Source organism: Phanerochaete carnosa (assembly GCF_000300595.1).
Source record: "Phanerochaete carnosa HHB-10118-sp unplaced genomic scaffold PHACAscaffold_8, whole genome shotgun sequence".
NCBI classification, from domain to species: domain Eukaryota; kingdom Fungi; phylum Basidiomycota; class Agaricomycetes; order Polyporales; family Phanerochaetaceae; genus Phanerochaete; species Phanerochaete carnosa.
Window position 1 is genome coordinate 619,875 of NW_006767635.1, and position 21,689 is coordinate 641,563.

At 53.1% G+C, this 21,689-nt stretch overlaps 8 protein-coding genes across 8 annotated transcripts; 4 read left to right on the forward strand and 4 right to left on the reverse strand.

The window, feature by feature from the left end:
- Nucleotides 1-939: 939 nt before the first annotated feature.
- PHACADRAFT_176403 (uncharacterized protein) lies at nucleotides 940-1,735 on the reverse strand (the record flags this gene model as incomplete). Its single annotated transcript, XM_007398677.1, has 4 exons — nucleotides 940-1,371; nucleotides 1,420-1,533; nucleotides 1,617-1,663; nucleotides 1,710-1,735. 4 exons carry the CDS (start codon nucleotides 1,733-1,735, stop codon nucleotides 1,118-1,120), a joined length of 441 nt encoding a protein of 146 aa, XP_007398739.1. The 3' UTR covers nucleotides 940-1,117.
- A 610-nt stretch (nucleotides 1,736-2,345) lies between these two features.
- PHACADRAFT_148998 (uncharacterized protein) lies at nucleotides 2,346-4,987 on the forward strand. The gene is made up of 10 exons (XM_007398678.1): nucleotides 2,346-2,830; nucleotides 3,024-3,044; nucleotides 3,098-3,659; nucleotides 3,715-3,839; nucleotides 3,889-4,143; nucleotides 4,197-4,286; nucleotides 4,338-4,420; nucleotides 4,474-4,507; nucleotides 4,562-4,641; nucleotides 4,700-4,987. The coding sequence occupies exons 1-9, from the start codon at nucleotides 2,620-2,622 to the stop codon at nucleotides 4,609-4,611; spliced, it is 1,431 nt and encodes a 476-aa protein (XP_007398740.1). The 5' UTR covers nucleotides 2,346-2,619; the 3' UTR covers nucleotides 4,612-4,641; nucleotides 4,700-4,987.
- Nucleotides 4,988-5,318: 331 nt separating this feature from the next.
- Nucleotides 5,319-6,537, forward strand: PHACADRAFT_260738 (uncharacterized protein). Its single transcript, XM_007398679.1, has 5 exons — nucleotides 5,319-5,381; nucleotides 5,575-5,899; nucleotides 5,996-6,158; nucleotides 6,220-6,309; nucleotides 6,365-6,537. Exons 1-5 carry the CDS (start codon nucleotides 5,323-5,325, stop codon nucleotides 6,370-6,372), a joined length of 645 nt encoding a protein of 214 aa, XP_007398741.1. The 5' UTR covers nucleotides 5,319-5,322; the 3' UTR covers nucleotides 6,373-6,537.
- Nucleotides 6,538-6,653: 116 nt separating this feature from the next.
- On the forward strand, nucleotides 6,654-8,036 carry PHACADRAFT_260741 (uncharacterized protein). Its single transcript, XM_007398680.1, has 2 exons — nucleotides 6,654-6,825; nucleotides 6,887-8,036. Exons 1-2 carry the CDS (start codon nucleotides 6,772-6,774, stop codon nucleotides 7,682-7,684), a joined length of 852 nt encoding a protein of 283 aa, XP_007398742.1. The 5' UTR covers nucleotides 6,654-6,771; the 3' UTR covers nucleotides 7,685-8,036.
- A 3,526-nt stretch (nucleotides 8,037-11,562) lies between these two features.
- Nucleotides 11,563-13,855, forward strand: PHACADRAFT_260743 (uncharacterized protein). The gene is made up of 5 exons (XM_007398681.1): nucleotides 11,563-11,602; nucleotides 11,698-11,772; nucleotides 11,826-11,902; nucleotides 11,955-12,161; nucleotides 12,213-13,855. Exons 1-5 carry the CDS (start codon nucleotides 11,597-11,599, stop codon nucleotides 13,717-13,719), a joined length of 1,872 nt encoding a protein of 623 aa, XP_007398743.1. The 5' UTR covers nucleotides 11,563-11,596; the 3' UTR covers nucleotides 13,720-13,855.
- A 30-nt stretch (nucleotides 13,856-13,885) lies between these two features.
- On the reverse strand, nucleotides 13,886-15,470 carry PHACADRAFT_260745 (uncharacterized protein). Its single transcript, XM_007398682.1, has 5 exons — nucleotides 15,405-15,470; nucleotides 15,288-15,348; nucleotides 14,399-15,241; nucleotides 14,245-14,349; nucleotides 13,886-14,191 (listed from the first exon to the last, which is right to left on the reverse strand). Exons 1-5 carry the CDS (start codon nucleotides 15,464-15,466, stop codon nucleotides 13,964-13,966), a joined length of 1,299 nt encoding a protein of 432 aa, XP_007398744.1. The 5' UTR covers nucleotides 15,467-15,470; the 3' UTR covers nucleotides 13,886-13,963.
- A 396-nt stretch (nucleotides 15,471-15,866) lies between these two features.
- On the reverse strand, nucleotides 15,867-17,835 carry PHACADRAFT_149010 (uncharacterized protein; the record flags this gene model as incomplete). The annotated part of the gene is made up of 2 exons (XM_007398683.1): nucleotides 17,752-17,835; nucleotides 15,867-17,691 (listed from the first exon to the last, which is right to left on the reverse strand). The coding sequence occupies exons 1-2, from the start codon at nucleotides 17,826-17,828 to the stop codon at nucleotides 15,867-15,869; spliced, it is 1,902 nt and encodes a 633-aa protein (XP_007398745.1). The 5' UTR covers nucleotides 17,829-17,835.
- A 1,429-nt stretch (nucleotides 17,836-19,264) lies between these two features.
- On the reverse strand, nucleotides 19,265-21,352 carry PHACADRAFT_186547 (uncharacterized protein). Its single transcript, XM_007398684.1, has 2 exons — nucleotides 21,247-21,352; nucleotides 19,265-21,181 (listed from the first exon to the last, which is right to left on the reverse strand). Exons 1-2 carry the CDS (start codon nucleotides 21,330-21,332, stop codon nucleotides 19,531-19,533), a joined length of 1,737 nt encoding a protein of 578 aa, XP_007398746.1. The 5' UTR covers nucleotides 21,333-21,352; the 3' UTR covers nucleotides 19,265-19,530.
- Nucleotides 21,353-21,689: the final 337 nt, after the last annotated feature.

The following is a 21,689-nucleotide window of genomic DNA, read 5'->3' on the forward strand; positions in this document are numbered from 1 at the left end:
TGTCCGCCGAGTAGCATCAGACCAGTCAGGCGTTTGTTCGATCATTTTGATTGTAAACCGTCAGTTACGTACACGACGGCGGTGTAGCCTTTTGCTGTTAACTTCATCGAGAGTTTTTACCTTTCCTTTTTGCGGAATCACTAAATATTACGATCTTGTCAAATACAAATTTACTGTTGGACCCCGGCCCCAAGGGCGGATCATCTCCCTAGGATAGATAATCTGGGCGTGGGGATGCACGGAGGATCAGGCACGCGCGTAATGCCTAGCGGCAAGATGGCGGAGCTTTGCAATATCTCCAGCGTGGGGTTGCCAAATAGAGATCAGTACTCCGTAGCGATCCTGGAATAGCGGAGGCTCCCTGGTTTGCAGGAGGCCTAGCATGGGCCGGAGGGCGGGTACGGTAAGCCATAAACGTATAGGGTCTCCGCCTGCATACCAGCAAAGCATCATCCTACCCTGCGTGTACGAAGAGATCACGTTGATGCGGCTCCATCATGCGCCAGAGCTGTAACGGACTGGTGTGCATGGACAGAAGCAACGAAATTGCACACGTATTGCAGCTCGTCTGATTCGTCGGTCAATCGATCGAATACCTCAGAGCCGAGAAGATCTGCGTCGTAAGTACCTGGGATCTTCGCTCGCTCGTCACTCCGCTTCGTCTGACTCCTATGCCGTCAAGGAAGTGTAGAAGCCAGTCAATGAAGACACATCTGGAGCCGTCGCGGTCCCGAGTACCGGCAGCATGCAAAGCGGGAATAACGTCGTTCGATGACGGTTGTGTTCGTCCTCAGCTGACGGTATGCGATCCACCTGCGCGAGACCGTCAACAGCTCCCACACGCATATTGCACGTAGAAAAGGGTCGGGAAGCATACTGCGACTAACTCCAAGAGTAGCGACTCGAGTGATGAGATTCTTACGTTAGACTGACGAGGGTAAGTCGTACAGCTAAGGGCAGTACCGCGCATTTTAAATGGCGCACATGCATTGACAAAACTAGCCGAAGTAAATCTATGAGTATGTAATGGAGATGGTGGACAAGCATGAGAAACATGAGTGAGCGTCGGGCGCAGAAAGCAGACGATTCCGCGCAGGACAGGCCACAGCATCCAGGGTCACACCTGAAAAATCAGAACCAAAAGACCAATTTCCACCGCGGCGACCACAACTGCGAGGGAAACGACGATCCGTCCCGCCGTGACAAACGGTCTCCCAAACACTCGTTTGCCTGACTGACCAACAGTGCGTATCGGATTTGCGAAAGAAGGATGCGCCCAGTAGCTGTCTGCAAAGTCGTGGAGCGAGTGCCTCTGTCGCAGAAACGCGACCACGAATATTAGGCCGGACAGGACGGTGTACAAGATCCCGACTAGCGGATGGGTTAGATGCGAGATAGTCGGGGTGCGCAGTCACGCACTGTTGTAGAACCGCTTGTCAAACAAGCGTAGCGCAGTCAGGGCATATCCGAGCGCACCCAAAGCGCTCCTTCCATAAGCACCGTCAAACGTCCTCTGACGTGCGCGAAACTCAACTGGACGGGAGTTGGCGAAATTGGAATAGGACAGTCGGCGGATTAGTCTCTGATGGGACTCAAGTGCTATACCCGAGACCTACCCAATTCGTTCACATCCTGTGGATAGAACGAGTATGAACGTTTTCCACTTCAGGATGTCAGTGCGAGCTCGCGAAGCAAAGCTGGAGACGTACTGGTAGTAGTGGTGATCTTTCGCCATCTCGCCATCTGCTGGCGTGCTCGTCGTCCACGGTCAGAGGGGTAGATTGGCGCCAGTCCTCGTAGCGCCACTCCACGCATTAGGCTTCCCGCTGCAATTCGGAATATTGACAGACCTGGAGAGTTTGCATCATTGGATAACATGAGGTTGCCTTGTGAACGATTTTGGGGCATTGATATCGCATACGCATGATGCCGGTGGTAGTTTAGTACCGGCACTTGAGGAGTTTAATCCGGGGACATGGCATCGGGTATTACATGTAGGTCGTGCCGCTCTCCGTGAATCCGGTCCCATACATTTATACTAAGTGGATTATCCTGTTGGCCCAAGCCTTCATTTGCGACAAGCGTGTTGAGGGACTCCCGTCCGCTATTGTGCCTTGTGCGCCGAGCAGTCTCACCCAGGATGGCCTTATTCCGGACGCCGCTGATTTTTTGGTCTCTGTGGAGTACCCTGGCCGGATAGCGGCATACGATGTGGGTCATCACGGCTGATTTTCAGGGGGCGTGAGGACAATGCTGTTGGCTTGTTGTTTGTCGGACACAACAGTTGCCGTATGAGGCTGTGGGTGCAGCCATCTAATCTTTATCGGCCCGAGGCGTCTTGATCAGTGCAAAGCCGTCTCCGAGACAGCTGAGAGGGACAGCTGAGCCTTGGAGTGCACAATATTCGAGAAAAATATATTCGTGAGATATACTGCTCTGTCTACCATCTCGCTTCTGGTCCCCCGCCCATCTGTGAAACCGTACTGATTCGCTTAGTCGACATCCGTCAGTGACAATCAACCGGGACAGCCGCCCGTTGCCGCCAATACTAGTTCCAGTTGCCCACTCCACACATCTATCTCTGCACTTACCGCCTCCTTCACTCGACTGCCTGTTGGCATGGGCCTCACACTAGATGTCGACCCCCTCACCCTCGCCCTTGCACCACCGCCGGATGAGACTGAAGAGCAACGCGAGCAGCGACTTGAAGAAGAAGAACATGCACGAAGGGTCAGCGAGGAAATTGATGAGCAGATCAGGAAAGAGGGGGCCGCGTTGAGGAAGCAGAAGAAGCCGATAAAGGTGTTACTGCTGGGACAAAGCGAGAGCGGTGAGTGTCAGCCTCCAGTCCAGGTCACCACCAGGCGGATCCGGTGGCGGACACCAGGAGACCCACCAGCAAGTTCAAAGCGCAGCTGGTTGGACACCACTCTCCTTCTACGCAGTTTTTCCTTGGGGGGCAGGCTCTGCGAGGCCACCCAATCTTCCTCCGAAGTTCCGCGACAGCTGATATCATTCTGTAGGGAAATCCACCACTCTGAAGAGTAAGAGCGTCTCCGAATCACGTATGGAAACCTGACGAACAAGTGTTGAACAGACTTTCAGCTCGCCTATGCCGCACAAGCCTGGGCAAAAGAACGCCTCGCATGGAAGGCTGTCATCCAACTCAATCTCATCCGTCATGTTGTCATCATTCTCGACCTTCTCACCCAAGAGATGAGTAAAGTCACGAGTGAAGAGAGCAGCAGCGACTCAGACGAACCCTCGCGCCCCTCGAGGCAAGCCACATCCAGCCCCCCGCTTCGCCTTACAGAGAAGCACCGTCTCCTCAAGCTACGTCTCGCACCCCTACGCAGTGTACGGGAGGACCTACAAGCGCGTTTAGGTGCATCAGACTGGCCCGCTCCGCGCGCAAGCGGCGAGAAGTCTAAGATGCAAGACTTTTTCGTTCGCTCAAATGCAACCTGGAAGTCTTCGCTCCGGTCGAACAGCGCGAAGTGGCCGTCAGACCACAACAGGCGGAAGGGCCAGGACGAGAGCAACGAAACGGGCGAGGTGCTCGCGAGCTGCGCAGAGGATATCAAGGCCCTTTGGGCGGATGATGTCATCCAGGAGATGCTGAAGAGACGAAGGTTGCGGCTGGATCTGCAGCCTGGCTTGTAAGTTCGCGACGTCTTCCATTCTCGCTTTTTTGTCTCAGCATACGAGCTGCAGCTTCTTGCATGAACGAGACGTGGACCGCATCGCCACGCGCGACTATTCTCCCGCGGACGAAGACGTTGTTCGGTCGCGGCTACGTACGCTTGGCGTCCAGGAACACCGGATACACTTCGAGACAGGTATGTTTCCGCGTCGCTTATACCAATCTGCTCGTCTGAACCCCGCCAGGCTCGGCTGCTGGTACAGACTGGTGCCTGTACGACGTCGGTGGGTCGCGCACGCAACGCGCGGCGTGGTTCCCGTACTTCGACGACTGCAGCGCAATCATCTTCCTCGCACCAATCAGCTGTTTCGATGAGAAGCTCGCCGAGGATCGGCGCGTGAACCGGCTCGAAGACAGCTACCAGCTGTGGAAGATGATCTGTTCGAACAAGCTTCTGAGCAAGGCACAGATCATCCTGTTCCTGAACAAATGCGATTTGCGTGAGTGGTATCTCCTCTCTGCATGTTTTAGGCGGGGTGTTGACAGGACGCAGTGGACAAAAAGCTCAAAAGCGGGGTGCGCGTGCGAGACTGCGTCCCGAGCTATGGCGACCGCAAGAACGACCTCCAGACTGTCGCGCAGTGTAAGGACACAAGCTTTGTGCCTCGTCATGTCCTGTGCTGACTGCCTACAGACTTCGCCCAACACTTCAAGGAGATCGCCAAGCAGCACGTTGTCACCGCCCGGCCTTTCCGTGTGCATCTCACGTCTGTCGTCGTGCGTATCTTCCGTCATTGAGCACTGGCCTCCGTGTCTGACTTTGTTGCCAGGATACTCAGGCAACAGCGCTCACACTCGGAATCGGTATGTCTCCGCGTCACGCCGGTGATCGCAGCTCCTGCTGATTTCTGTCTGCAGTCGGCGAGAACATCCTCCGCACACAGCTTCGTGACGCCGATCTCCTCTAACACGTCTCAAATCTATCTATTTATTCATCTGTGCGCACATTTCCCTTTACTTGATTTCAATGTAGGGCTGACCGGCGACTTGCTGCAGAGGTATATATATATATTGGAACGTAACATAATTGGTCGGCTTTCGTATTATATTTTGGCCCTAGGCCGGACTGCTATCTGCGTACCGTATCTGTTGTGCTTCTTTCGCCCGTGCTCTCCTGTCTAGTCTTCTCATGTGCATCGGAGCTTCGTAATGGAATGACTTACCGGACGCCCTCGACTCTGATGGCGTGTCTCTGTAAACGTACAGAGCCATGAGGTTGCGCCATCTCGATTCCTTGCACACACTACATAGTACATACACATCTACCACACTCTCTATAGTTGTTTGTGCTCCTCTCGACAACGCCTGCAGACTCCCTCCCAGAGCACTGTGACTACTGCATTTGTGACGCAGCGCAATATTTTGCATAATACGGAGAGAACGATCATCAATCTGAACACACTTCAGTTCTGCTTCTCGGCTTTCATTATCTGTTCCAGCCTGAGCGTCACTGCGGTGCGCACTTGCCGGTACTTACCCCTTTCACCCGCGGCTAGTTAGTATGTAGTGATCTGCGACTATGAAAAGCATGTTATCTTATCAGCCTGCCCTAAACTATGACCACGCCATAAAATTTGAGATCGATGTCTAGGTGTTCACTGCACTTACTCCCCTGCACAATGCCCGTCAATTTTGCTAAGCTCGAGGCCCACCTCTCTACCCGCTCCTACGTCGAAGGGTAAGTATCTCTGCGACTCTTTTGTGAGCAGTTCTGTCTGTGAATATGATGAACACAACGCTATGGTCCGTGTTTCCAAGAAGCGACTAGACACCGCTGCTCCAGTATGCCGATACCTTTTTACCTAGCCCTCTGATTCTTCTGCAATCTTTACACGTATATCTCGAGCTTCTTGTTAACCTTCCCAACCTAGGTATACCGCGTCCCAGGCCGATGTCGCCATCTTCAAGGCTATCACCTCCGCCCCGGCCGCCTCCTTCGTTAACGTGAACCGCTGGTACAACCACATAAAATCCTACGAGGCCGAATTCAACGCCCTGCCTGGCTCTAGTGCTGCTGGCGAGGCTTTCCTCGGTGGTGCATCTGCGTCCGCTGAGGAAAAGAAGGAGGATGACGATGAGGAGGTCGACCTCTTCGGCTCTGACGAGGAGGACGACGCGGAGGCCGAGCGCATCAAGGCTGAGCGTGTCGCCGCTTACAACGCGAAGAAAGCCAACAAGCCCAAGGCTGCCGCTAAGGTTTGCATCTCCCCTCCACTCTGCTCCCCATGTAGCACGATCCCCTTGTACACACGTCCATCTATGAACATTGTGCTCACATCTCTGTTGGTATAGTCTGTTGTCACATTCGAGGTCAAGCCCTGGGACGACGAGACCGACATGGCCGAGCTCGAGAAGTCTGTCCGCTCAGTCGAGATGCCGGGCCTCGTCTGGGGTGCTTCCAAGCTCGTCCCCATTGGCTACGGTATCCGCAAGCTTCAGATCACTCTCGTCGTCGGTGCGTGTCAGCTTTCGTTCGGTGGGACGCGTTTTTACTCATCATGCGCCGCTCTTTGCAGAGGATGAGCTTGTCTCGCTCGACGACCTCCAAGAAAAGGTCCAGGAAATTGAGGACTTGGTTCAGTCCACGGATATCGCTGCTATGCAGAGTGAGTATTCTCGTCGTTCTGCGAAGTTAAGCGTGTTCCTGACAACATTCCGCAGAGCTCTAAATGTGTATAACTTCTCTTCATGTTGTACAATCCGTTCCCGGGTCTCGTTGCTGTAGTAGAACTCACCTCATATGTAGCTGAAAAAAATCAATGTACTACTATCAGTGTTCCTTCAGTTATTTGATGAAAGCCGGCCCAGTCACGACAAAGACGCGTGACTCGCGGGGGTGCCAAGGCCGCGTGTGTTAGCCGCTTCGGTTTGCGTTTATTTGGCGCCCGGGCGCCCTAGCAACAAACAATCGAGACGGTGGTCGAGCAGCCGCCCTGTACCCCTTTTCTTTAAGGCTTCCCGCTGAGCATTTTCTTTCCCTCCAACGTTCATACACTTCCCCGTCGTCGTCGACACTAAAGAACTCGTCCACTCCTTATCCTTCACGGTGTACAGCCCGCAATACAGCAATGAAGTCATTTGCTGCCCTCTCCCTCTTCGCTGTCCTTGCTCTGGCTCAAAGCGTGAGTCTCTAGAAGTTTAACGCGGATAAGGTGCATACACTCAACTATTTCCCCCTCGTAGCCCATCCCCTCGGGCATTAGCGCGCCCTGTTCGTCGTACTTGACGCAACTCGACAGCGATGACAGCCTTTCGTCTTGCACCAGCTCCCTTATGTCCGCCACCCAGTCCTTCGGTCCTGGAGGCAGCGGTAGCTCCTCCGCGTCCTCCGTGAGCTCCGCCCTTGACAGCCTTTGTGGCAGCTCCTCTTCCTGCTCGGAGACCGCCATTCGCAGCACCCTGGCGAATTTCTACAGCGCGTGCCAGGCGGAGCTGACATCGAACTTGAACACTGACGTCCTGGATATCTACGACGTCTTCTACACGCTCGTCCCCATGCTCGGCGCGGTATGCTCTAAGGATGAAAATGGCCAATATTGCACGACCGAGATTGCCGGCTCCCCACCGTCCGCGTCCTCGCTCTTCTCGAGCAACCAGCAGGTCGTCACGCCCAACTTCAACACGCTCCAGAGCAGCAACGCCGTGTTCCTCTTCCTCTCGCCGAACATGAGCTCTACCCAGCTCTGCACGACTTGCACGCGCAATACCCTCACCTCGTTCATCTCCTTCGAGTCCGACATCGCCTACGCGCCCGGCATGCCGAACAGTGTCCTCATGTCCGGCCAGGCCCCACTCTACCAAGCCGTCCAGAGCAAATGCGGCGCCAACTTCCTCAACGGCGCTGTCCAGGCAGCCGGCTCCCTCTCTGGTAGCGTCATCGGCCAGCTTGGGAGCGGTGCTGCGCCTCGTGTGAGCGGTGCGCACACGGGCGGCATCGCTGCCCTGCTCGGTGCCGTCACCATCGCCATGGTTGCGCTCTAAGGCAGTCGGGGAGAGTAGGAAAGTGGAGAGGGTTGACGTTAATGAGTTGATGCTGTTGTTTTAACTTGCGCGATTTCTGCCCGTCGGGCTTATGTTGATCTGTTTTCAGAGCCAGTATACCCACACCACAGCTGTTCAATCCTAGGCTCCCTTGCAACCAGCTCATTTACATCTCCTCGCTGCCAGACTAGTATTTATCATTATCACTGTCGCTGTGGCGTCTCAAAGGGAAGGGGCCTAGAGATTACGCGACAGGCTAGTGGAAATCCTATGCTTGCTAAGTACCGGATTCCATATGATACCACGATGTGTGAGCACTCAGTTTAAACGTCTAAACTTTTTGTGTCTATATTAGATGCATGCTGCTCGTCATGAATCCTCCATGGTATCCCCTTCCCCAACGATGCGCCGAAGCGGCCAGCAATCTCTTGAGCACTGTTCAGTTGACCCTGTATATGCCGTGTTTTGTACCCCTGTGCGCTTTGCTGACACGTCTCTGCCATCTAAAGAAAGCCACCGGACGTGTCGCTGAACGTCCATCATTACCGCGACGCTTACGAGTCAGGATGTATTGCCGTCGAGGACTTCGCAAGAGATACTCTAAGTCGAGTATTCCTACTTGAGTGCAAGGGCAGCCGCTCATACCTCGCTATTAAGATGTAGGCACTCTGTCTGCTTCTGCTTGGCATAGCATACCATCGGACGGCCCTGCACGTCCCCAGCCTTCGTTCACCTCGGAAGATGACAATCTGCCTCTTCGACATGTTGTTGCGGCTGCGTCTGCTGCGGCGCATTACGCTCAAATGAGCGACGGCTGGCAGAGTTAGGAGACGCGTTTCTGACGTGGCGTCGTCCGCCGCTACTGGATGGCCAGGTCTGGAAGAAGTGGCCTCGGAGTGCTCGTTTCCGTCCCGAATGCTCATCGCCTTGGTCGAGTGGTGCTATAACCTGAGTCCCCAGCAACGGATCAGGTTGGCCGCGGCCATTATCGTGCAGGCAGAGTCGAAGGATGTTGCAGGCGACGTTATGTGGCAAATATGCAACAGCCAAAAGCATGTCGACTCGCAGCGTACTGTGAGCTATATATGCATCAAAATAAGCCAGTCGCTCTGCAGCTGTATGTTTATATGTGGGTCCCTAGTACTATCTTCATGCTGCGAGGTGAGTTGCTCGCGATCATTGTATCAGAACTGTCTAGATATTCATATGCCGGGGAAAGATTGTTCGCGGACTGCCGACTCTGTCTACGAGCGGAAATAGGCGCATCGGCGCATCAGAGTGGCTCAATTCGCCACAAGGTGAGCGCCAGTTGTCGTAGCCCCTTTCCACGGTGTCGACAAAGCCGCCAAGAGCCTTACTATAATCCATGGAGCTTCTTCCTTGTGTACCGTCCCGCATCTCTACATAGTAACCTCAAGCTAACGGATCTCGTCTAAAAGCGCCTTGCACCGACTCGAAGTGCTTCATTGCGTCTGGCATGACTTTGATCCACGACATCGGCCAGGCACTCGACCGCTTCGCGAAAGCAATTCGTGTCTGAGAAAGCCATGCCTAGTGATAAATGTCATAATTAATGCTCCACACTCACGCATCATGATCCTCACGCCCCGTTTGCAGCAGGCCCTCTCAGGCGTGCAAAAAGTGTCTCCCACGACGCTGATATCGAGAGCATCAACGCCATGTCTCTGAGGCTCCAGAGCGAGATGGACGGACTCCGCAGCATACGCGCATCTGTTGCTGCGAACCGCAACGCTCTCCCGAAGGTCACCCAGCTTCCGCCTGAGCGGTTTTGCGCTATCTTCCAGTATCACGGACAGACACCGGGCCATTTAGTCCTCATCCTGCATTCTCCGTTGTGTTCACCCGCACCTACTGGCATGCCATTTTTACTTCCCACCCTGCAATGTAGAGTCACATCAACCTCAGCTACTCCTCCCCTAGGCTCGACTACTTCCGTGAGCGAGTCGAGGGCTACCCCTTAACCTTTGTCTATCATGCATAGGATCATGATAGCCCGGACAATGAAGCCATATTCTCCTTCCCGGCTGGGCATTTTCATCAAGTCCTGGACTTCGTTGTTGATGCCTATAGTCCGCAGAACATCGCGAATAACTCTCTAATGACCTGCTTCAGACACTGTCACCGCCATCTCTCAGGCGGTGTGTTCTGTGGCGTAGCCGTGGACGCTGACATCAGCCTTTGACAGACCCGTCTTCGGAGGCTATACTCCCCACCTGCGGCATCTCGAACTGCAAGGCGTCGACACGCCGTGGAACATGGGATGCCGTCGCAATCTGTCCACGCTGACTAATACCGAACGCTCGATAGACTCGAGAGTCGATACCTACCACATGGTGCCAAAGGACTTGCCCAACCTCCGGGCACTCGAACTACGCAACATTTACGTGTCGGGGTTTTTACAGCATGAAATCGCTCTTACGACTCGCTAACGCGCATATGTCTCGAAGACTCGCGCACAGTCAAGCTGGCGCAGTATATCTTGTCCTCGATAGAGGTTCCTTCTGTCCGGGTCTTCGAGGTCAACTTGAGCCCGGGTTTGATCTCGGATCTTTATGACGGTTTTGTCCCATCGCTTTGCCGACCTGGCATGCTTCTACCTGGGTTGCTCTCCTCTACCACAGGTCTCCGGCTGAGGGCGAACGTAAGCGCCAGTTGGCTCCAACACACATCTTCTGAAGGTTATATTCCGAGAGAGCCCAGCCGCCGTCACGGTTCCTACCTTGGCTGGATCTCCAAATCAACGACCTGCCTGAGTATCATTAACCAAACCGCGAGTAACGCTATGCGGAACTTTCCACACGCGAGCTTATCCTGATGTTGGATGTTCCCCTCGTCTTGCGATTCTCTTGCGGTCCCCTTTACTTCGTCGCCTTGAATTGCTGGGCACCGTCACCAACTCCCTTTTCAGGAAGCTACTTTCTGACACGTCATTGAACGCTGCATACGAATGGAGATTCTTGAAGGAGGTTGAGCTTAGCGTACAAGCTTCCGACGCTCTCGTTCAGTGGTGCGTCCTCCGGCAAGTCTACATACACTCAGTTTCGTCCGCGTCGTCTTTCTGGCCGGCCCCAAGGCCTCCATAGAGAACAATCTGGCAGCCACGCACAAAGTAGTACATGTCGTGCGTCCTCAAAAACGCTGCAGGACTCGTGGGCTCAACGACTACTAGGTCTACCGTATTATTGGAATTTGGGAGAGACAGTTCGAAGTTGGACGCTGGCTAGAAGAGGTGGCGTGTTCTGGCTGACGGCGAAGACAACGAGATCTGTTTTAATAGCTCGTCTCATACTCACGATTAAATCCCTGTTGCCTGAATGTACCCAGAATATTTACATGCATTGGGCGCATCAACACCGTCGGCATGAGCGTCTGTGCAGCAGCGCAGCCTACACCCTTCGTTCCTGCAACCACCGAGGAGGCGGATGCACTGCACTCCTGTTGTCACATTTTCAGGGTCCCTACTATTACAGCGTGCCTCGTACATTAGACTCCCGGAACGTGTGCAAATCGCCACCTACCACGGGCACGGCGTCAATCTCTGAAGAGTGAGTGCTTACGCCCATGTTGCTGCCGACACCGCCCACTCACCTCCGTGCCAGATTCCACTCGCCTCGTTAGTTTCATTTCAGCAGAATGGCGTTCTGGGACACGCCTACACCAGCTGTTCTTCAAGCTCCTTCACCAACAGCAACTCCCATCGCGGAGGAAGAAGAGTACTATTCTTCATGGTCGCTGTTCCTTGTCTGCATGCTGCTCATCTTGTCGCTATGGACATCGTACTACCTGCAAATCAAACGCATAAAGCTCATACACGAAACACTCGTGGCCATCTTTGCGGGGATGTTTGTGGGACTGGTTGTGCGCCTTGCACCAGGGACGATGATTCGTGAAATGCTGGTGAGTTGGAAGCCTGGTGTGTTCGTCGTGCTTATGCTCCACATGCCAACACTGCACGCGTATTACGTGGAGACAATCTAACACTGCTCGGATAGACGTTCAAACATACCCTGTTCTTCAATCTCTTGCTTCCCCCAATCATTCTCAACTCCGGCTATGAACTCAAGCAGGTACGACATCTACGCCCCAGCTGCGTGATGCCTTCTAAAGCACGTTGTCGTAGGAGAACTTCTTCCGCAACTTTGGCTCAATACTAACCTTTGCGTTCCTGGGAACGATGATATCTGCTGTGGGAGTTGGGTGCGTGGACTGTTATGCTGCGCCGCAATGGTACTTACCACTTGCGGTATAGGGTGCTTGTGTACATTTATTCATTCCTCGGCCTGGAATCTCTCGAGCTTTCGCTCATCGAGTGTTTGACGTTTGGTTCGACACTGTCCGCGACAGATCCAGTGACCATCCTTGCCATTTTCAATCAGTACAAGGTCGACCCGAAGCTCTACACTATCATCTTTGGCGAGAGTTTGCTCAACGATGCGGTTAGTATTGTCATGTATGAGTGAGTATTCTTCCGTCGTCGTCCCTTGTACTATGTTCTCAAGACATCCAGGACGCTTTCTCAGTTCCATGGAACCGAGATCTACGCCTGGTCCATCTTCCATGGTATAGGAATTTTCCTGCTGTCATTCAGCGTGTCCATGGCCTTAGGTGTCGTCTTTGGCCTAGCGATGTCGCTTCTCCTCAAGCATTCCTCTCTATCGCACTACCCTGGCATTGAGTCCTGCCTGGTAGCTCTCTCAGCATACACCTGCTACTTCTTCTCGAATGGCACATCTATGTCCGGGATCGTCTCGCTGTTGTTCTGCGGCATTACCTTGAAACATTACGCGTACCATACGATGTCAAGACGGACGCAGCGCACGACGAAGTACATCTTCTCGACCCTTGCACAGCTCTCGGAGAATTTCATCTTCATCTATCTCGGTCTCTCACTGTTCACGAGCCCTCCTTCGTCGACGAAGGTCACAAACTACTTCAAACCGCTGTTCATTATCATTACAACCGTTGCCGTTGTCTTCACGCGCTACGCGGCGGTCTTCCCACTTTCAGAGGCCATCAATCTCTTCCACCGACATGCGCGGGGACAGCGCAGCGAAGAGATTCCCCATTCGTACCAAATGATGCTCTTTTGGGCAGGCCTCCGTGGTGCTGTGGGCGTTGCACTTGCCGCTGGCTTCAAGGGCGACAATGCGCAGACTCTCCGCACGACCGTCCTCGTTGTAGTCGTGCTCACGGTCATCACGTTCGGCGGCACCACGGCCTATATGCTCCAGGTTCTCGGTATTCGCACCGGCGTAGAAGACAACACAGCAAGCAGCAGCGACGAAGACCTCCCTCGCTCCGGGTGGTTCAGCGGCTACGGCAGGCGCGGGAACGGTCGGTGGACTGGGTACACAGATGATGGTGATGGATACATGGCCTCCCAGCAGGCCGCGGCCATTCGGCAGGGCCGCAGAAATATTGGTATTCATTATGGTGACCCAGGACCAAGAAGCTACAACCACCAGGCGCTAGCAGAGGGCTCGGCTCTCAATACAAACACCATCTTCTCCGCGGCGTCGTCAGACTACGACTCAGACGTCGAGGTTCTGCCTCTCGCGCCAGCGGCGGCAGGCGATGTTGCCTCGCCAGGTGGCAAGCACGCGTCAACGTCGAGGGCGGCGACGACCGCGGCTGGGACGTCGGAGGATGGCAAGTGGTTCCAGGCCCTCGACGAGCGATATCTGCTCCCGCTCTTCTCGAACGCGACTGCAAGCCGGACATTCCACGCACGCAAGGCGCGCCGCGCGTCGGGCATGAACTCCCCTGGAGGGCATTTTGCTGCCGTGAGCGAGTCGGATGAAGAGGACGGCGACGACGGGCGCGAGGTCGACCTCTCGAACACGCACACCCCCGTGCGCTCTCCGCGCGACACGGCGTCGCCAGCACCCGTGCAACAAGACTCGAACGCGCAAGATATACCACGACCCATGATAGGCGAGAGCCGCGTCGAGAGGGGGCTCGCGACTCCGATGTTAAGGAGGGACAGCGAAGGTCAAACTCGCGGAGAGACATGAGCAGACGTTCTATGCACTACTCTTTACTGTATCAAACCTTCTTCTTTTGAACTTTTGCCAGTCTTTAGAGTATCTCTGGCTTAGAGAGTGTCGGCTCGGTTCCTGCATGCCTCTTAGCCTTCGTCAATCGTATAACATGAAAGCACGAAGCAGTCGGCGTAGAGTGGAGATATATCTCGATTATTCGACATACGATGGTACTCTAAGCACGTACGCGAAAGGGGGAGACGACTTCTAACAAACTTTACCGCCGCCGCTGCGCCTTCACGTGAGCTTCGAGGATGGCATCCTCCCTTTTCTTTGCCCACCACTTCTGAATGTACCGCCATGTGTCCACCATGCTGGTGGACTGAACGCCAAAGTTCGCTGGGCGTTGGGGGATGTCTAGCGCGCTACGCACAGCGGGCAGCCGAAGAATCGTGCTTTGCAATGACATGCAGACGGTTCCGGTCAAGATGTGAACCAGAACGCCCTGGAAGTTGCGATGAGCAGCCGAGATATGTGAAAAGGCGGTGACAAACTTACAGCAGGCAGGTTCACCATGAAGAGGAGACCGACAGTGGACAGAACGCGGAGACCATTTATCAGATGTGGTGTGTGCTCTGCGGCAGCCATGTCACGCATACCGAGCTAGAAGCAGACGTCAAGTGGTGCTTTCCAAAGAAAGGACGACACGTACCGTAAGACCAACGTTCATACCTGCTGTTGCGAGCGCGGGAAGGACATACATAGGGTCGGGTACAGTCAAGTCCTGCCAGAAGTCGACGCCGCTTTGCTTGAGCTGGGGCACGGGCAGGTCGCACATCTTTTTGACACCGAAGAACATGCCAAGGGTGACAGGAATCTGGGCGAACGGCGGAAGGACCATGCCAGGGAGAGAGACCCCGATCTTTTTGTAGAGCATCTGCTGCTTCATGACAGCGCGCTGCATCTCAACCATGTCCTTCGAGATGCGTGCCTTGTTGATTTCCTCCCTAAGCTTCTCGAACTCGGCCTGGTGCGGCGCCATACGTGCTGCGTTCCGGATACTCTTCACGGCGAAAGGGAAAACGATGAGACGTGAAACTACGGTCGCGCCGACAATCGTCCAGAACCACGGTAGGCCGCTAGCAACCTGGGAAACCTCCAGAAACCACTGGCACAGTCCAGCCGGTGACCAGCTAGCCAGACCCATGGCAGCAAGATCGCCATATTGTAGTGGCGTGATTTGGGCAACTGTGTCAAGAGCACTGCTTGACAGAGGTGTTGCAATGGTATCTTGGACAATTTCCGCTACGGGCGTGGTGTCAATGATGGGTGCAGTGTCAAGCGCGTTCGTCGACTCCAAGAGCTGAGCGGCCTCCGCGGGTGATTGCTCGGTGACTGCGACAGCACCTGCGCTGTCCTGCGCCAATACAGGAGACTCCGGGGACGTAGCAGCTGAAGGCTCAGCGGTGGAGACTTTTGAGGATGACCACCAGAAGTTGCGAGAACCGCCAGGTAAAGCATACGGGCTCTTCCGAGCCGTTGATGGTGTTGCACGCTATGCTGGAATAAGAGATAGTCTTTGTTTGATTTGGAGCACTTACTTGCACGCCTCCGAGTGACAGCAGTCTAACTTGGGAGCTGGACGCGAAATGACGGGGTAACCTACGAAAGTGTTATTCGATGAGTACTGTACCGTGCTGTGATCCTTTATGACGCACCTTGCGCCCGCACCAAGAACACTTGCCCTACCTCCAGCACAATACGCGCCCCGCAGAATCATATTACCGAGGTGAAAGTGAGAGTTGAAGGAAAGGACGAACCCGACGCGCGCCGCCGGTGAGATGGCTGCTTAGCCTGATGCGAGACGCCCGGACATTCGGAATCACAAAAAAATCGTAAGGCGCTCCCTCCAAACTTTGAACCAAGCCACGGCCAACAACAATTCTCTACAATCGCGCATATATCTGAGCCCCGACTACGTAGATGAAACAAAGACTGCCGGACAGTGATTCCCAAGGGGTATGATTTGGCCCAGCTTGCACCTCGGTGAAAGAGCATGCTACACGGATTCGCTGACCATCGATGCAATGTTGAGACGAGCCCGATCAGTAGGTCTAAGACACGGACTAAAATCTAGCAAGCTATCGAGCCTATGGTGCGGAACGCTATAAGACGCTACACTACGTTAGATCCGGGCTGTGGACAACTTCGTATCGTTTCCTGCTCAAGGGCTTGCGTTGGAGCTGATACGTTTGGCTGTCGTCAGAGCAGTAAAACTCACACCCCCACCCCCACACAACATCCAGCTGAGCGATGTTGTCAAAGCCGCGCACTATAGCTTCTATAGCGCTGCGAGACGCAATCTTGAATGCAACAGCGGTGAACACTAGCTTGCGCAGCGGCTCCCGGCGACGGCTACACCATACGATAAGCGCGTCCAGCTGTTCGCTCGTAACAGCACAGTGGCGTATAGTGAGCTCGGTTATTGTGGATCGCTCTCCAGTGGCCGGCGTCCCTGCGTTTGAAGAGCATAGTTGCCCGATGGCTGAAGGGACAACAGCTCTATCGATCGCCACGCTGCTGAGCGACGGGAGGTGCGTGTAAATCGCACATGGGTGGTCGTCAGCATCGCAATCCGAGGAAAGCACGAGGCGCTCGATGTGCTCAATCTTGCGATGTGCTAGGACGTTCGACGCGACCTGACGAAGGGTTGCAATGTACACCGGCTGGGACGAGCTGTCGCGCCATTCAACTCGGCAGTGACGCTGATTTAGCGACGGCATGAAGCCTGTCTGGAGTGTCTCCGTAGCCCAGAGATACGTGCCTATAGGAAGCGATCCGTGTGCATGTACGATGAGTTGTTTCATGCCAGATAGCGCACTGCGCGGAAGAATATCCGGATGGAACAGAGGCGCCACAAGGTGAGCATTCGAATCCATGACGCCGCCCTCGAGACTGATAGTCAAGGAGGTGATGTGATTCGCTGCTATAGATGACAATAAATGGTGGACAATTTGGACTGGGATTACGAGTGTGAGCGTGGATAGGTGCTTGAGCTCAACACGAGGACAGGAAGTGCGAGAGACCATGGTAGAGGGGTCACTTGGCTGTGTTTGCTGTGTTTGCTGTGTTATGGAAGAGCCGGACCGGATTTCCAGGATCTCAAGTCGTGGTGAGTCTTGAATAACGCAGCAGATATCTGAGTCCCGTAGAGATGTTGCGTGGCGATCAAAGTTCCGGATTATCAAGGTCGAGAGATTGCGGTAGAAGCCAATATTCCAAGGCATACGAATACCGTCTAATGTTAGGTGGCGCAGTTTTGGAGCCTCGCCCTTAAACAACGCATACGGCAGCACATTGTGTAAAGTCTGAGTCGACAGACCGAAATGAAGTTGTTCAATGAGTGGAGCTGGGCACGTTAGTGGGGTGGCTGCCAACTGTTTTCCAGATATGCGAATGTCGAGCGATAGCTCTTTGACCCGCGACATCTTCAAAGGAAGGAGTTCGGAAGCAAGGTCGAAGGCTCGCTCACTCTGACCATGTGATGGAATGTGACAGTGAATAACGAGGGGATGCTCCTTCGCTCGTTTGAATAGCTCCTCGACCATCCTTTGTGAGAAGCTCGCTAGGTTGACGTGGGCCCACATCCCTGAATGATCAAGTGATATTTTGCGCCAATAGGAGCATGTCCAGGAAACGGGAAATGCAGGATGCAGACGCGGGCCAGGAGACGCAGTCCCGGCAAACCCAGAGAAAAGACTTCCGTTGTCAGTTCTGACCTCCGTACGCCCGCAGTGCCCGAAAATCAAACGCAAGATATCTTCGGGGAGCTCATTGATTTTCGCCCGAGCACTGCGCCGGGAAGCAAACTTGGCGCGGATGACCTGAAGCTCCTTCATACCATTGTCAATCTTCGCGAGCATGCTGTTGATGGAGGCGATGGGAAGATCGTAGTGATTCCGGACGTCATCCGCGAGAGCATCTATTGCCGCATCCCGAAGGTCACTGAAAGGCCAAGCTCAAGGCTCGTGTGAGCTACTAAATGCCTTCTTAACGTGTGCTTACCTGGATTTTTCATCCCATGCTCGAATAGTACCAAGGAACTCGTCCAACGATTTGTCAATATCCTGAATGGTGGTCATGTTCTGCCAAGTCAGAGCTGCGACGGTAATTGGCGCCTTCATGTTGCGCAGTACTACAGTGACGACCTAAAGTATTGCAACAGACTACAGAGGGGTGTTAAGATTCCTCAATATCTCCGTGAATATTACAGATGGCTGGACACATTGTATATGGTTTTTAAACTGGACAATTAGCTGTATTTTCTCAAGGTATCGTCTTGTAGCAGAAGGTGTATGCTGGAAGAGTATATCAAAAATAGCTGAAAATATGCATATTTATCATATAATTTGTAGTATAATACAGACTGTAGAATGAAATTGAATCTGCACATATTAAAATGGAGCTAGTTGTATAGTATGTGTACAAATATAATGATGTGATTAGGCATCCATTTGAATGAACTGTAGGGCATATCACATTGGCTTGTTTCTCTTATAGCAGTTTGCACATATCTAACTCCACAATGTGGAGAGGAAAGTTTCCCAAAATCTGTTTACAGTATGGACTTTACTAGGAGAGAGATATAGTAGCAAAATATAAGAACTTCAGCATCTGATTATGTTTGAAGCATATGAGTATACACTGTTGCATGTTGCAATGAATGTGATATGCTCTACAGTTCATTCAAATGGATGCCTAATCACATCATTATATTTGTACACATACTATACAACTAGCTCCATTTTAATATGTGCAGATTCAATTTCATTCTACAGTCTGTATTATACTACAAATTATATGATAAATATGCATATTTTCAGCTATTTTTGATATACTCTTCCAGCATACACCTTCTGCTACAAGGCGATACCTTGAGAAAATACAGCTAATTGTCCAGTTTAAAAACCATATACAATGTGTCCAGCCATCTGTAATATTCACGGAGATATTGAGGAATCTTAACACCCCTCTGTAGTCTGTTGCAATACTTTAGGTTGTCACTGTAGAAGTGCCACATGGAGGCTTCCTATGCGCCGCTGAATTATTTGAGAATTGCAAACATCTGCATATGCGTAGGTGCCTCATACAAACCAGGGTGTAAAGCATCACAAGTGAGCATTGGTCAAGATACCCTCCCGTGCACTGGTGGCAGGCTTTAAGTGCATGGCGTTCATCTGCTAGTCCAGTGAGTCAAATTTGAGATGCAAAACGACTTCATGTTGCTATTGACGGCAAGCAGAGAGCGGCCGTCGTGCGTGGAACTAGTATTTTCCCGCAAAAGTCTTATCAGAGGCTGAACGAAGGAAAAAAGAGTGCAATGTATGCTGCAGCAGCATATCTGTTCAGTGCAGTGTGAATAGTGCTATGAGTTTTGTACCGCATCAAACTAATACTATGGGTTTGAAATAAAATTCACCTGACCTCCGCCGACATAGAAACAGAACCGACGTGTGCACATGCTGGAGATTGTACCGTTGTACAACAGCTGAGAAAAACTCGCACTTGAGCATGCTCCCGGGTCCTTGCAGTACGAGATGTCATATCCTGCGAGGTCGATACCAGAAAGTAGTTTGGGATGTTCGGTCGGTACTATTAGAGCAGGACATCCGAGGGCCCAGTGACAAGTTTCGAACACCAGCTGACCTGACAACGAGACAGTACAATATGTTACTGGTGAACGCAAACCAGGAGGAAATTCATCTTAACAGCGGCCAGGCTATCTAGTCGCTGTGTTCCTTCTCACATTACCACATCGCCCAGTCGTCTCCGCCCGGTCACATCTCACTTCGCAAGATCATCTAAATATAGCGAGAAAAAATTGCAGTTGTCCCAAGTGACAGCTGCCGCAAGGCGCGTCACAGTCTGGGTGAATTGGTCTGCTTCCGAGTTGAGCGCGAAGGAAACCCGTCGGAAGTTCAACGATGGCCGCATGGCACGACCTTCCAGCCATTTAACAAGAGCATCCGACGCATACGTATGCAGCGTATTGTTGTTGGTCATGGTCACCTGCACTTGAGCGAGATGTGGCCAGTTCGACGCTGCAGAGGCAACACGGTCAGATGCCAAGATGGGTAGGACGACGTTCGGGGCGGCGCCATCCATGTCCAGCCGCACGAGTGACGACGACATGAGGAGGGGTGCGAAGGGATGTGTGCTAAGGTCGTCGAGGGGGCGCAGGCTATCGCCCAGTGCAAAGCTAAGATGTTTTGCATGCGAGACACCCAAAGCGCTCAATCTATCCGAGAGCTGCTGGAGCACGACAGCCTGTACGCCGGTGAACGACTTGTGCGGCCATGAAAGCGAGAACATGGGTGCGGGACTCTCTAGGCACTTCCACACGGCGAGGCAGCATTTTTGATCGAGGATGAGGTCGACTCGTTCAACATGGGGTGGAAGAGCTCCGGACGGCAGCACGCCGTCGTCGAGAACTGATGGGATGAGATGGGTATGTAAGGTGTAGTCCGTTAAAGCGTCGATGTTGATATGGAGCGTCTTGATAGAGTCAGCCGTGATGGAACGAAGCACTTGGTGGACAGAGCGAACAGGAAGTCCGAGGATTAAAGTGTGCAAGGACTTCAACTCTACTCGAGATGACGCGTGCAGTGAACTGCCGTGCAGGGGATAGGCTTCTCCCTCGCCAATGAGAGAGATTTCGAGCACCTCAAGGTTGGGAGAGTCGCGCAACGCATAGCGAATGTCACGGTCCGCATTGCCACGCGCATCTGCCCTGCAATTAACGATTTTCAGAGTCGATAGGTTGCAGTAAAACCCGGAGTTCCATGCCAGGCGCAAGCCATCCAGTTCTAGATACTTCAAATGTGGCGCATGTCCACCAAAGAGCGGAGCGCCGATCACGATATCAGCTGGACGCCATATCGACTGAAACCTGATTTTGAAACACTCTAATGGGATGTTATTGTCGGTGGGGAGGACCCGAAAAAAGGGCACAAATTTGCGGCCGGTATCGGTGTGAAAGTCGCAGTCCACGCACAGGTCGAGCTCGCTTGTTCGCCACAACATGTCGCGGAGGAAGGATATGGTAGAGCCCATTATTCGATGGTTTATGCCGTGAAATCGCAGCTGCAAAGGAAGTTGTTGTGACATGGCACAGAGAAGTTCTGCGTTACTCCGGGGAAGGATAGACAAGTTCAATCGGGTCCATATGGCAGGACATTGCAGTACTATATCGCGCCAATGCGAACAGGCCAATAGAAGAGTGAGACCAGGGTGAACGGGGTGGTCTGTGATTGCACAGTATAGCGTGAATACTATGCGGAGGATTTCTACGGGCAGAGTATGCACCCTTGCAAGTGAATTCTTTCTGCGGTTCAGTGCAGCTCGCACACGTTTGAGGCCGATAGAGACCTCTTTCCACTGTTCTTCCAGCGTATCGAGCTCCTCGAGCTCGCCATGTACCACAGCTGTGGTCAGTCTGTAATAAGCCGGGTATAGGCAAGTTCAACGAGTGTACATGACGAAGAAAAGCAAGATACGCACGCGGGATTTGGTGCCCAGCTTGTGATGCGACGCGCAACACCTCTAATTGAGTCCCCTATGTCCGAGGATGTCGCTGAAAACGCCATAAGGAATGCAATGATCGTTTTCTGGGAGAGACTTAAAACGAACACCCACGAGGCGTGGCAAGCCGGAGTTGATCGATGATCATCGCTACCAAATTTGGACCGCGTCGGGTCGCCTGCATCAGCGCATCAGGGCGCATCAGCGACCCAGAAAGTCAAGGTGTCGGGGATGAAATGCGTTAGGGAGGTTCGGGAGCTAAGTCCAGCTGCGAACTGGGTACAAATGCTGCCCACACGGCGCGTATGGGCAACAAGAAAGGTAGAACTCACCTCCTTAATATTTTAATGATAGCACCCTCAATGGCGTACTGGAACGACTCGAAGCGCATAAAATGTGCGTAGGACGATTGATGCGTTGGC